This window comes from Syngnathus leptorhynchus, chromosome 9, assembly GCF_054491065.1.
Source record: "Syngnathus leptorhynchus isolate UIUO chromosome 9, UIUO_Slep, whole genome shotgun sequence".
NCBI lineage: Eukaryota > Metazoa > Chordata > Actinopteri > Syngnathiformes > Syngnathidae > Syngnathus > Syngnathus leptorhynchus.
The window spans coordinates 973,455-986,755 of record NC_141203.1 but is presented as its reverse complement, the minus strand read 5'-3'; the positions used below and the strand labels follow the sequence as shown (position 1 = coordinate 986,755).

At 42.6% G+C, this 13,301-nt stretch overlaps 1 protein-coding gene across 5 annotated transcripts in view; it reads left to right on the top strand.

The window, feature by feature from the left end:
- The window catches only part of itgb2 (integrin, beta 2), a 105,755-nt gene extending 98,944 nt beyond the window's left edge, over positions 1 to 6,811 (top strand). For 3 of the 5 annotated variants that reach the window (XM_085919938.1, XM_085919936.1, XM_085919937.1), the window contains exons 15-16: positions 2,694 to 2,860; positions 6,264 to 6,810. In XM_085919938.1, coding sequence (XP_085776064.1) covers positions 2,694 to 2,860; positions 6,264 to 6,329 — 233 coding nt within the window. In that variant the 3' untranslated portion in view covers positions 6,330 to 6,810. Of the gene's footprint in view, positions 1 to 2,693; positions 2,861 to 6,263 lie in introns of all 5 variants that reach the window. The other 2 variants (XM_085919935.1, XM_085919939.1) reach the window with 2 other exon arrangements.
- Positions 6,812 to 13,301: the final 6,490 nt, after the last annotated feature.

The following is a 13,301-nucleotide window of genomic DNA, read 5'->3' as shown; positions in this document are numbered from 1 at the left end:
CCAAAAGTGTCCCAAATCAAACCAAAAGTGTCCCAAAATAAACCAGAAGTGACCTCAGGTAAACCGGAAGTGCCGCCAATCAAACCAGAAGTGACCCAAATAAACCGGAAGTGACCCCAACTAAACTGTAAGTGACTTCAGCTAAACCAGAAGTTGCCTAAATTGAACTGGAAGTGGCCCAATTGAACCGGAAGAGACCTCAGCTAAACCGGAAGTGACCTTTTTAAACCGAAAGTGACGTCAGCTAAACCGGAAGTGGCCTAAATTGAACCGGAAGTGACCCAAATATACCGGAAGTAACCTCAGCTAAACCGGAAGTGACCTTTCTAAATCGGAAGTGACCCTAAATAAACCGGAAGTGAACCAAATCAAACCGGAATATCTATAATTATTTGAAATTTCCACCAAATTCTCAAAAATTCAGTTTTTCACCTCTAATTTCCACATTTTTCAACCGATTCAACCCATTCCAACTTTCAATTCTTCATCATTTTCCTCCCTATTCCCCAAATTCCCACTTACCATAAATTCCACATTTTCAAATTTGAAATTCCACCAAATTCTCCAAAATTCCGTTTTTCACCTCTAATTTCTACATTTCTCAAGTAATTCGACTCGTTTCCACATCATTTGGCAGCATTCCACAAAAAGTTATTAGTATTTCGCCTTCACACGCAATTTCTCCAGAAATTGCTAATTCTAGTTAGTATTATTATTAGTAATAATCGCTGTCGACAGCTCCTCCGACAGCTCTTCGCTTTGGCCTGGACATCCACTTTTTGATTTCCATATTATGTATTTTATGTGCCCTCTTTGCATCCATTGCAGCCTGGTTATCCTGAAAGGGGGATCCTTCCATCTAAGGTCCCTTCTCAAGGTTTCTCATTTTTCCCCTGGTAGGTTTTTTTTGAGTTTTTCCTTACCCTTTTGGGAGCTCAAGATCAGGGGATGCTTTGAGAATAATTGTCAATTGTTTGTCCATGTGAAGCCCTTTAAGACTACTTGTGATTTAGGGCTATACAAATAAACTTGACCTGACTTGACTTGACTAGTATTATTATTACAGTGGAGCCTCGGTTTTCAAACGTCCTGGTTCTCAAATAATTCGGTATTCAAAAAAAAAAATTGAGATTTTTTGCTTCGGATGTTGGACGAAATTCGGTTGTCAAACCTCACGAAATGAGCCGATCGCACCGCCAACCGCACCGCTCTGCCACAATAATGCGACCAGCGCGGTGCAGTTGCGCGGTTGGCGGTGCGCTATCCTACCCTGCCCTACCCTACCATGCCTAGAAGTATTGATGGAGCATTTAATATCTATATATCTATATCTCTCTCTCTCTCTCTCTCTCTCTCTCTCTCTCTATATATATATATATATATATATATATATATATATATATATATACACTGCTCAAAAAATTAAAGGAACAGTTCTTTATCAGGGTATGGCATGAATTCAATTACACTTTTCTGATATGGTTTTGGTCAGGCACGTGGCAGAGGGGGTTGTTAATCACTTTCAGCTGCACTGGTGTTCATGGAATTAACAACAGGTGCACTAGAGGGGCAACAACGAGCTGGTCCCCAAAACAGGATTGGTTTTGCAGGTGGAGGCCATTTCAAGCTCCTCCCTCTTGATCTTTTTAAACTGTTTTTCCACAAGTGTTGGCTTTAGTAAGAGTCATTATCACGACTGGAAGCATGAGGCGATTTCTTAACCCTCCTGAAGTTGCGCAGATTGTCCAACTCCTCCAGGATGAGACATCCATGCGTGCTGTTGCAAGAAGATTTGATGTGTCTCTCAGTACAATCTCCAGAGCATGGAGGAGATTCCAGGAGACAGGCAGTTACTCTTGGAGAGCTGGACAGGGCCGTAGATGGTCCTCATCCCATCAGCAGGACCGATACAACTTCACGAGGGTGGCCTCAGGGCACGACGTCCTGTAGTGTGCCCTATGCTCACTACTCAGCACCGTGGAGCTCGATTGGCATTTGCCATAGAACACCAGAATTGGCAAGTCCGCCACTGGCGCCCTGTGCTTTTCACAGATGAGAGCAGGTTTACCCTGAGCACCTGTGATAAGACGTGAAAGGGTCTGGAGAAGCCAAGGAGAGCGCTATGCTGCCTGCAACATCATTCAGCATGACCGGTTCGGTGGTGGGTCAGTGATGGTCTGGGGAGGCATTTCCATGGAGGGACGAACAGACCTCTACAGGCTAGAGAACGGCAGTCTGACTGCCATTAGGTATCGGGATGAAATCCTTGCACCCATGGTCAGACCCTCCTGATCCACGACATTCCCATCCTCATGTGGCAAGAGTATACAGACAGTGAAAAGAGTTTTGAATTGCAGAAATTGAATTTAGGCAAAATGGACGAGCCTGCCACATAATTTTTTTCACTTTGATTTTTGGGGTGTCTATATACTGAGCCCTCTGTAGGCTGAAAACCTTTATTTCCATCAAAAGATGTGGCATCCTTTTGTTCCTGAGACAAACTGTCCATATCAGTATAGATATCCAACTTTTTTTTTTCACCATTGAAATATGATGTGTTTTCAAAACGTTATTTTAATTATTTTGAGCAGTGTATATATATATATATATATATATATATATATATGTATTCCAACTAATATATCCACAAAACAAGCTTTCATCATATATTATTGTCATATGCTTTGCTCCAGACTGTCCAGAACCACCCAGTGTTGCGGCTATCATCGGAGGTTCGATTGCATCCGTGGCTCTTATTGGCATCTTCTTGTTAATGCTGATTAAGTTGCTTATCTACGTGAAGGACCTGAAAGAGTTCAGGAAGTTTGAAAATGAAAAAAAGAAATCCAAATGGGCAGAGGTAAGACAGTTTGATTTAGATTTTACATTACATTGAATGTTTTGGTCATTGACAGTTGTACTATGTGCTTTAAATATCATTTAAACAAAACTTATATACTGTATGTTTAGGTATACACAAACACAAACACCATTTTTTTGGCTTGTCTGTGGTTGGGCCATAGAGGGAATAGCTTTGTCTGAGAATCCCAGACTTCCCTCTCCCAAACCACTTCATTCAGCTCTCTCTCTCCAGTGTCCTGAGTCTTACCTTGGGCTTCTATGCCCAGAACACTTCACTGTGGACACAATCCTGGTCAGGGGGAGTGGTAATATCCAGTTGGGTCCCTAGGCAATACCCTTCATGCTATGTGACGATACCTCGGATTAGTGCCAGATATCTATGATAAATCAGTGAGACATTTATAGAGCATGGCAGAAAACAAGCTACTGATGGAGTGCTACTACAGTAGTAACCCCAGTGGGAGAGTATTAATTGATATATTTATTTTATTTTGAACATATTATGGTCTGGTAGTATGGCTGCATGCACAAAATTTGGGAGGCATGGATTCTTCAGATCCCCACAACCAAACTGACCAAGAAACAATTAAGGGCCCAGTCTTCAGACATTAGCAATAGGAGGTTGGTATCACAAGTGGAGATGAATGAGACACAATGTATTTCATTTGTGATACAAATATGCTATGGCAAGGGGGAGCCAAGACAAGACTCCCAAACATCGAGAGTGGGTTCCAAGCCCCACAAGCAGAACAGCTCAACAGAAGATCATTTAGTCCTGGCGGAACAACGCGCTCCTGCTTGCCAAGGCTAAAGAAAAAAGTGCCATCAGAATCACTCCTGAGTGATGTCAACACAGCAACGTGTCCCTACTGAGAACCAATCAACTGATCTATGCAAGAGTATCAGTTGCCCTAGAAATGCTTGGCTATCAGAAGACCAACCGGAAGGAGCACCTCCATGAAAGAGAAGGCTAGAAACAAAACTAGGCCGACCCACAGAGAAGATAGGCTCCGAACAGAGCAAAGCATAGATATGAGTCTTAAGAAATAACTGCCCAAGAAATACAACAAAATGTCTCCAGATGAGGCACTTGAGACTGCCAAGCAAAGACTCACAGGCTTGGCTACTTGCCACAATGTTCTCCAACAACCCAGCTAAGGTCTACTCTCAGTGGCAAAGTATCGAGACTAAAACAGACCCACCCAAGGCTGAAACAGTAATACTGCAAGTAGTAGTAGAAATTCAGTTCAGGCTGCCGAGAGTAGGACTCTTTTGTTCTGCTCTCAAGGTTATTGGTGCAAACAGAGATAACGGCATACAGACACAGACATGAAAAATACAAATTAACATAAAATAGCTTAACTTGTTCAAGGGAGGAGCAGTAGCAAGATTTTTTTTTTTTATTTGAGCGATGGGGCCAAAAAAAAGATCAGGGAACGGCCGATGCTTTCGAAGAAATTAAAAATCTATTGAAAACTCTGGGAACTCTGGGGAAAAAAATCAGCAGAGCTCTGGACATTCTTCAAGAGACTGGAGGGGAGATCAGAGACATTAAGAGGAGTATTATGGAAATGGAGACTCGATTGATTGGATTAGAAACCAAGATGGAAGAAATTGCATTTCTTGAATGCTTAATGCAGCTTAATGATGCTGGCCAAGGCAAATGTGCATTTCTGCCGACTTCTTCCCAAACAGGGGCAACTGGAGGTAGGGTGAGTGAAAATTGTGTGGTACTACTGAGATTTATAAATATCAACCACAAAGTTGCTCTACTGAAACAGGGAAAGCCTCCAGTTCATCCGATCCCACAAGCTCGTTGGGAGTTTCTGCGCCCACATCACTGGGGCACCGGTGAATTTTAAATGTGGAATATTCTAAGAACATCACTGCTGTTCTGCATTCTGAACCCATTTAGCCAACTGCCTACTGCCCGATGACTGCTGGGATAGGCTCCAACACGCGGTATAGAAAGCGGTATAGAAAGCGGTATAGAAAATGGATGGATGGAATACATCTTATTAATGCAAATTTTCATCAAATACAGTGATTTGCCACCATAATCAAAAGACCATAGTTTAGATGTGCGAAGCTGGTCGATAAATGCACCCGACAAGAACAGACCGGCAGGGCAACCAAATGCGACACACTGTTTATTGGAGAAATGAGGGGATTGGGTGTAGAGTTCAAGGAGCGAGACGGAGTTGTGGTCAGTGATCGGGCGTTCGGTCAGGGCTGGCGGCGTTCAGGCTTGGTCGGTCAATATGCGTAAACAGGTGGGCAACAAGAGCAACAAGGCACAGAAGAGGTACAGAAGCCTGTGCTTCCGCACCACCAGACTCACCAACAGCTTCATACTCCAGGCTGTTAGGATCCTGAACTCTCTCCCCCCTCCACCCGGCTGCATAACGTCCTGACCTTTTAGGCCACGTTGGCTGCCTTGCACTACTCTCACACTATATTCTGACTGTCTGCTGTATGCACACTTGCAACACCAGGTGGTGATCAGTTGACAGCTCTGCTCCTCTCTTCACCCGAGTGTCCAAAACATGCGGCCACAAATCCAATGACACGACTACAAAGTCGATCATCGAACCGCGGCCAAGGGTGTCCTGGTGCCAAGTGCACACATGGACACCCTTACGTTTGAACATGGTGTTCATTATAGAAAATCTGTGTCGAGCACATTTGTTCCATTTTTGCTCCTCTTATTTATTTATTTATTTATTATTCATCACACTTGTTTATTCATTGTATGTGCCTTCTTGTTTTTACTTTTTGTGTTGTTTTCTTGGATGATTTGTAATATGTCTTGTCACCGTGGGATAGTGGGTAACGCAATTTCGATCTCTGAGTGTCTTGGCATGTGAAGAAATTGACAATAAGGCAGACTTTTGACTTTGAGCAAGAGCACAGACGGGTAGTATACTGGGACGAACTGACAAGGGAGTGATTGATGTGTGGTGTTTAAATAGGAACTAGTTGATGAGCAGGAACAGGTGTGGGTGATTGACTTAATGGAAGGGGCGTGGCTGTGAATGGTATCCATGGTGATTCAGTGACAGAGTGGCACGGCATATGACAGCACCAAAACAATTGCAAATGCAATTACAGAGATAGGTGGCGACGTGTTGACAGAGGGATGCACACATTTTTCACTTTCTAATATGCATAAAATTTTGAAAATGATTTATCATTTTGATCCCCCTTCCTAATTGTGTGCTAATTTGTAGGTTGGTCACACAGTCACGTTAAAAAAAAACCCCAAAAAACCATTGAAGTTATAAAAATGTATTGATACTTTTTCAAGACACTGTAGGTATCTAACTTATTTGTGACTGCTCTGTTCTGTAAAGTTTCATCACTTGTGAAACTGGCTTAACATTGTCACTTCTCTGTTTCAGGCGGACAATCCACTCTTTCAGAATGCTACCACTACTGTGACCAATCCAATGTTTACTGGAGAATGAAAATCAGCCACAGTATCCTTAAAGCAACATAAAATGTGTTGCACCAAATGAAAAAAAAAAAAAAAACCTGCAATATTTTTTATAAATGTAGTGTCTGAACCAAAAGGTTCCCCATTTGAAAATCTATGAATTTATGTAAATGGTATGTTCTGTTCATTTACAAATGAAGTTCAATTGACCAGGTAAATTTGCAATTTGTTATTTTAAACCACATTTGATTATTTTTTAATTACTAAACACAGCTATGTTTACATGATCATTTGTACTTTGTTCTATTAAAAATATAATGTCTCTGAATTGACTGCGGACTAAATACAGCCATTTAAACTGTCATTTGTTTGTGACTCCATTCATTTTCGATACCCCTACCAAAAACAATCTCTTACATGCACCCGGAAAGCTTCTCACTCACACAAGATGTTAGAGTGTTCCTCACTCTAACTTCTTTGCACGAACCACATGTAAGACCGTTTGGCCATTTTACGCTTGCAAGGGGAGAAAGCCATCAGCACCCTGTGTGATACAGAGGTGCTTGAAAGCAATCTGACTTAAGCCTCTTGCAAGGGAATATTTATTGAGAGAAAGCAGGGTTAGGGTGAGAGTGAACAGGTTTCGGGGGTCACCTCTGCAACCTGGTTAATCAGTGCAGAGGGTCTTAGCTCTTTGTTTTACAAGGTTGTGGAAACAAAGTAGTGGAGCATTTTAGATAACTAAATAAGCAAGAATGTTTTCCACATCATCTGGAAAGTTTCAACTGAATGTGGAAAATTTCCAGAGTCAAGGAAAGGTGAAAGGTTTTGGTTTTGACAAAGTTGATGATTCTAGTCTACATTCCAAAATAATTATACGATCACAATAATTTATCAACCCTAACACAAGACATGCTCACATTCCTCTTATGCTGCATTCACACCAAAGTTTCTGGCGACGCAATTCAATCATAGTTGACTGAGTTTGTGCGTGCAAGTGCGTGCATAGTGGTGCGTTTGAGATGTGGGGCGTGGGGACACGCAACGCAAAAAATTCTCATTTTATTCTCGATGCCTTGTGTCACCCAATCATCACGGGAACGTACCACATGACGCACTGCATCATATACTGGTGGAATGTGTCGAGAAGGAGAGAACCAAACGGGAGTCGCTGATGGTGCAGGGATACACTTGCCTGTCGTGTACCGACACCATGAGTTGCCGTAATGCTGGGAAGCGATGCGACCTTGTAATTTACTAGTTGTATTAAAACGTACTGAAACATTTTGGCAGAGCACTGTGTACAACCAGTATGGATCAACAAATACATCAAGTGATCCATATATAAGGCGCACCGGACTATAAGGCGCACTGTCGGCTTTTGAGAAAATGTTAGGTTTTTAGGTGTGCCTTATAGTCCGGAAAATACGGTAGAATGGACCCGGTGCACTCGGCGCTCTATTTCGATCAGTGCCAAATTTTAGTGTGGGCTGTAACGTCAGCATTCCCGTAATTCGTGCACTGAGCTTTCAGATACAGTTTTACGCTAAAGCCACATACGCACAAACTTTCCCCTGACACTGACATCTTTAACATTTCCTTGCAGCAGGCCATCGTCCCGTCATGTTTCAAGGCTGCCACCATCATACCTGTGCCGAAAAAACCTGCTCCTTCCTGCTTCACTGACTACCGCCCTGTGGCACTGACACCCGTCGTCATGAAGTGCTTTGAGCGGCTTGTCATGGCGCACGTCAGATTCGTTCTCCCCCCCACCATAGACCCCTTCCAGTTTGCGTACCGAGCCAAACGGTCCTCTAAGGATGCCATCCGCTCTGCCCTCCACTCTGCCCTCACCCACCTGGAGAACAGAGACTCGTATGTGAGATTGCTGTTTGTGGACTTCAGTTCTGCGTTTAACACCATGGTTCCACAGCGTCTCATCTGCAAACTTGACAGTACCTACCTTTGCAACTGGCTACTGGACTTCCTCTGTCAGAGGCCTCAGGTAGTACGTGTTGGCGACAGTGTCTCCAGCAGCATCACGCTGAGCACAGGGGTCTCCCAAGGCTGCGTGCTCAGTCCGCTGCTCTTCACCTTGCTGACGCATGACTGCACTGCAAACTACAGCAGCAACCGCGTGCTGAAATATGCCGGCGACACGACTCTGGTGGGTCTCATCACCGGGGGTGACGAGACTCAATACATGTCGGAGGTCGACCTTCTGGCCACGTGGTGCAGGGACAACAACCTCCTGCTGAACGTCAGCAAGACCAAGGAGATTGTTGTTGACTTCCGGAAGGGTCACACCCAACACCTGCCGCTGACCATCGACGGTGCTGTGGTGGAGAGAGTGAGCAGCACCAGATTCCTGGGGGTGCACATCAGTGAGGACCTCTCCTGGACCACCAACACTAAGTCGCTGGCGAAAAAATCTCAGCGCCGCCTGTACTTTCTATGAAAACTAGCGAGTCCTCCTCCTGCCATCATGACCACATTCTACCGTGGCACCATTGAGAGCGTCCTCTCCAGTTGTATCGTTGTGTGGGGTGGTAGCTGCACAGAGTACAACTTGAAGGCCCTGCAGCGCATAGTGAACACGGTTAGTAAGATCATTGGTGCTTCACTCCCCTCCCCGAAGGACATTTACACCTCCCATCTCACCCGCAGGGCGACCGCGATTGTGTGTGATGTGAGTCACCCCGCTCACTCTTTGTTTGATCTTCTGCCCTCTGGGAAGAGGTACAGGTGCCTGCGCTCCCACACCACCAGACTCAATAACAGCTTCATGCTCCAAACTGTCAGGATCCTGAAATCTCTCTCCCCTCCTCCCTCGGCTGTATAACGTCCTGTATTTTTGCGCTATATTCTGGCTGTCTGCCGTATGCACGCTTGCTCCATTTTGCTCCTCTTATTTGTCTACTTATTTATTTATTTATTATTTATTTATTAAGTTTATTTGCTCATTACTTATTCATTGCTCTTATCTATTGTCTTTACTCTTTGTGCTATTTGGTTGTATGTGTTGTGTGATGTGTCTCGTCACTGTGGGACGGCGGGGAACGTAATTTCGATCTCTTTGTGTGTCTTAACGTGAAGGAATTGACAATAAAGCAGACTTTGACTGACTTTTGGAACCCTTCCATTAAAATGAGTGGCCCAAAGAAAAGAAAGGCGGACACTGAGTGCCGACCGAGTGTTTAAAAAAAGAGTGGACAATTTGGCTCGACCGATGTGTGTGAGCAGACGTTCAGCCATGTGAACATCAGCAAAGCCCCGTCCGATCTAAGTTAACGGACCACCACCTCAGCTCTATCCTAAGAATTGCCGCAACAAATTTGACTCCAGACTATGATGCACTAGCAAGAAAAGGGAGACCAACTAAAGATGAAGGGGAGTTTCTTGTAAAAATAATAAATAAATAATTTGTACAAACAAGCAGGGATTGAAACTAGTGACCATTCTCATTTTCAACTAGTGGTGTCATTTTTTGTATATGTGAAGCCCTTTGAGACTTTCTTGTGATTTCGGGCTATACAAATAAACTTGACTTGACTTGATTCTCGTTTTCAAACGATGCAGGATGCCCAAAGACATTAATGCACCACCTGTTTGCGACTCACCTTAACTTTTAAATGTTTTAAGCAAGCATTTCCCGTTTCCTCACCTCTGTCACCAGATATTTGTGCGTTAAAGCTCTCCTCTGATTTTCAGATATCCGTCATCGTGTTGCTGTTTTGATTCTTTATTTCTTTATTTAGATGTATCCTTTCAGCGATTCTTCAAGATGATTAATGTATTTGGTCAAAATGTTTGATGTGATTTCGCCTCATAAGATAAACATCTTTCATAAATCTGACCTGCAACCGCTGAAGTGATGGAAATTGTTATTCATAATAACAGTGTCATCTCATTTAATGAGAATCACTGATTTTGGGTGCAATATTTTGTTTAATGCTGTTAATAAATGCATTTGTTTTCAAAAAGCTTTTTTTTTTAATATCCATGCTTTACTACCTACTAAAGGCCAAACCCTTTTATGCAATGACCTTTACATGTCATTTCTATTACTTCACACAAACACTAAATCCATCTGCTCCTGGTTTTGCCCCCAGCCCAAATTTAGAACCCAATTCGGCCCGCAAGACAAAACTTTTGCCCACCTCTGCCCTAACCCTACCCCATAATGCCACGAAAACTGTTAGGGTTTATAAACTATCTTGATCGTATGATTATGTTGGGATGTAGACTAGAATGATGAACTTTGTTTGAACCTTTTACCTTCCCGTGACTCTGAAAAGTTTAACCATTCAGTTGTTGAAGCTTTCCAGGTGGTGTGGAGGCGTCCTTGTTTTGCTCCACTAGGATTTATGTCCACGGCCTTGTGGAGCGATAAACTGGGACCCTCCCAAGTGGTTAATCATTTGCTGAGGTGACCACCACACATGTCAAATGTCACCCCCACCTTGGCTGACTCTCACCCCCACCCTTCTTCTCTCAATAAAGGGTCTTCTCTCTTGCATGACTTCAACGGCAGACTTTGTTCGGACATTGCTGTATCTACAGTAACGAACAAATTCTCCACTTGCAAGTGTTCAAAGGGCATATTGTCTCTCGTGTGGTTCTTGCAAAATAAGTTAGAACATCTCTAACAAAAACCCCAACCCTAACATTTACACAAACACCAACTAGCCAACCCGGTTACTTGTCATTTGTGACAAGGGCTTGAGACTTAAAAATGCCACGGATTGTTTTACGCTAGTGTTTTAAACAAGGAGTTTAGGGTCCACGATGACTGATTGAAACATAGTTTGTTGGTTGTAATTGCTTGTGTCTCACAGGTTTCACATGGGTACACCAATAAATAAGACATACCCGCTCCATTATTTAAATGGCAACTCAGAGTGGTGGGGAGCGGAATTACTAATAAAAGCATTGCCGTGGAGGGTTACACGTATAGGATTTTTGCACACACAATTAACTGACTCTTAGGCCAGTTCCACAAAGGGAGATGTTAATTTTTCAAAAGCTCATGTTTTCAGTTGAGGAACCTTTAAGGTCACAAACAGGCGGATTGTTAGAATAGGCCTTGTTTGATTTTGTCCCAGTTCTTTATCTTTAATGCTCATGTTGGAAAATTTCATCACATAGGAGCAGAGGGCAGCCCAATCGCTATTCACCTTGTTTCAACCATTACCTGTGTCCAACTTCTTCAAGGCGTGTTTGTTTTCTTCTAAGGACAAAAATACAATAAAAATCAAACTCACATCAGATTAGTTAAATTTCAGCCAGTTAAATTTCAGTTGATTATATTATACTAAGTCTGTGTTCAGGAAACAGGTTTTATAAATCAGCGCTGGGCTTCTCTCTCCGACAGTGCCACAATGCAATATCAGGAGAAAAAAGCAGTAAGAAAGTTCTTTAGGGTGCTTATATTGAGTTACGTTGCACACTTTGGTTCGGTGAAAACTCATTCAATGAGGGCTAATTCAGTAGGGGCTGATTTGGTGTGGGCTGGTTTGCCTTTCCGGAGATGTTGCTTTTCCTCTAGCTCAGTCCTTCTCAAATAGTGGGCCGCGCCCGCCCCCCCCAGCGATACCAAGGGGGGTGCGTGTGACACCAGGGAACATGCTTTTCTTTTGGCTGTACTAGATTAAAGGGTAATTAGACATCCACTGCAGTAGGTGAGAGTGGCGGTATAACTGTAAGAGTGTGCGCAAAGAGTATTCGCTCTACAGCATGGTGTCAAACTTAAGGCCCGGGGGCCAGATGCAGCCCGCCACATCATTTTATGTGGCCTGCGTAGACAAATTGTGCTTCAAATTCATGTCATTACTCGAATTGCAAATTGTCTTCACTTTAAATATTTTATTTTTAAATATTTGGCCAGTTTTTACTAGTCTGATTTGAAAACGAATTACTTGTCAGTTTGTTTTGTAGCTTTTACTGTATATAATATGAGGTGCTCATACATTTATTTGGGTGACAGTCATAATAGCCCTCCGAAAGAAGCTATGACTACAATGCAGCCCGCGAAAAAAACGAGTTTGACACTCCTGCTCTACAGTGTTGAGCGCACGGAACATACGCACACACTGCACAGAGCAGGCGATAAAAAGTGCAGTGGGACACCATGGAAAAATATTAAATAGGTTGAAAAGAACGGCAGGGAGAGACGGAGATGAGAATTGAGAGTCACACGAAAGCTAAGACAAGGAAATATGACGAAGCGTACGTAGCGCTTCACTTCAGTGCAATGGTGTGTTTACTGTGCCTTACAATGTTGGCAGCGGAAAGTATGAAGCCAAATAAATTAAGGCGGCACTTATGAAGTCATTGCACCCCAATCACGCTGATAAGATGCATGAGGTTTTTCAACGAAAATGGGCTGAATATTGCCAACAATCATCCCACTTTGTGAATGCTACTTCAGTCAATCAGCAAGCACTGTAAGCATCATATAACGCAGCGTACCATATTGCTCAGTGCAAAAATAAAAAACACCATTGCAGAAGAGCCTGATACTACCTGCAGCCGTGGAATGTTGCCTCATTTTGATTAAAAAACAGCACAAATTGTTTTATTCATTTTTGTTTTGTAGGTTGAAATGTTTTATATATTGTGCTCCTGTTAATGTTGCTGATTACTTTGAATTGAACATTATTTATTGCTGTTATTGAATTTAATATTATGTATGTTTATTATTATTTTATTGTATTTTTTCAGCATAAAATGGCAGTTGATCAAGAATGTTTAAAGTTTGAATAATTCTAATGTATTTTTTATTTTAAGGAAAAGTGATGCACTTTGAATCTGTTCTGTTACAGACTAAAAGAAACAATGTTATTAATAAAGTTATTCTTTATTGTAAGTTGATCTGTATTATTTATTTATTTTTTGTTTTTCTTTAATGTTAATAACATGGGAGGGGCGTGAAATGTTTTCTTCTCCCTCAGGGGGGCATCACAGAAAACAATTGAGAAGCACTGCTCTAGCTGCTTCCAAT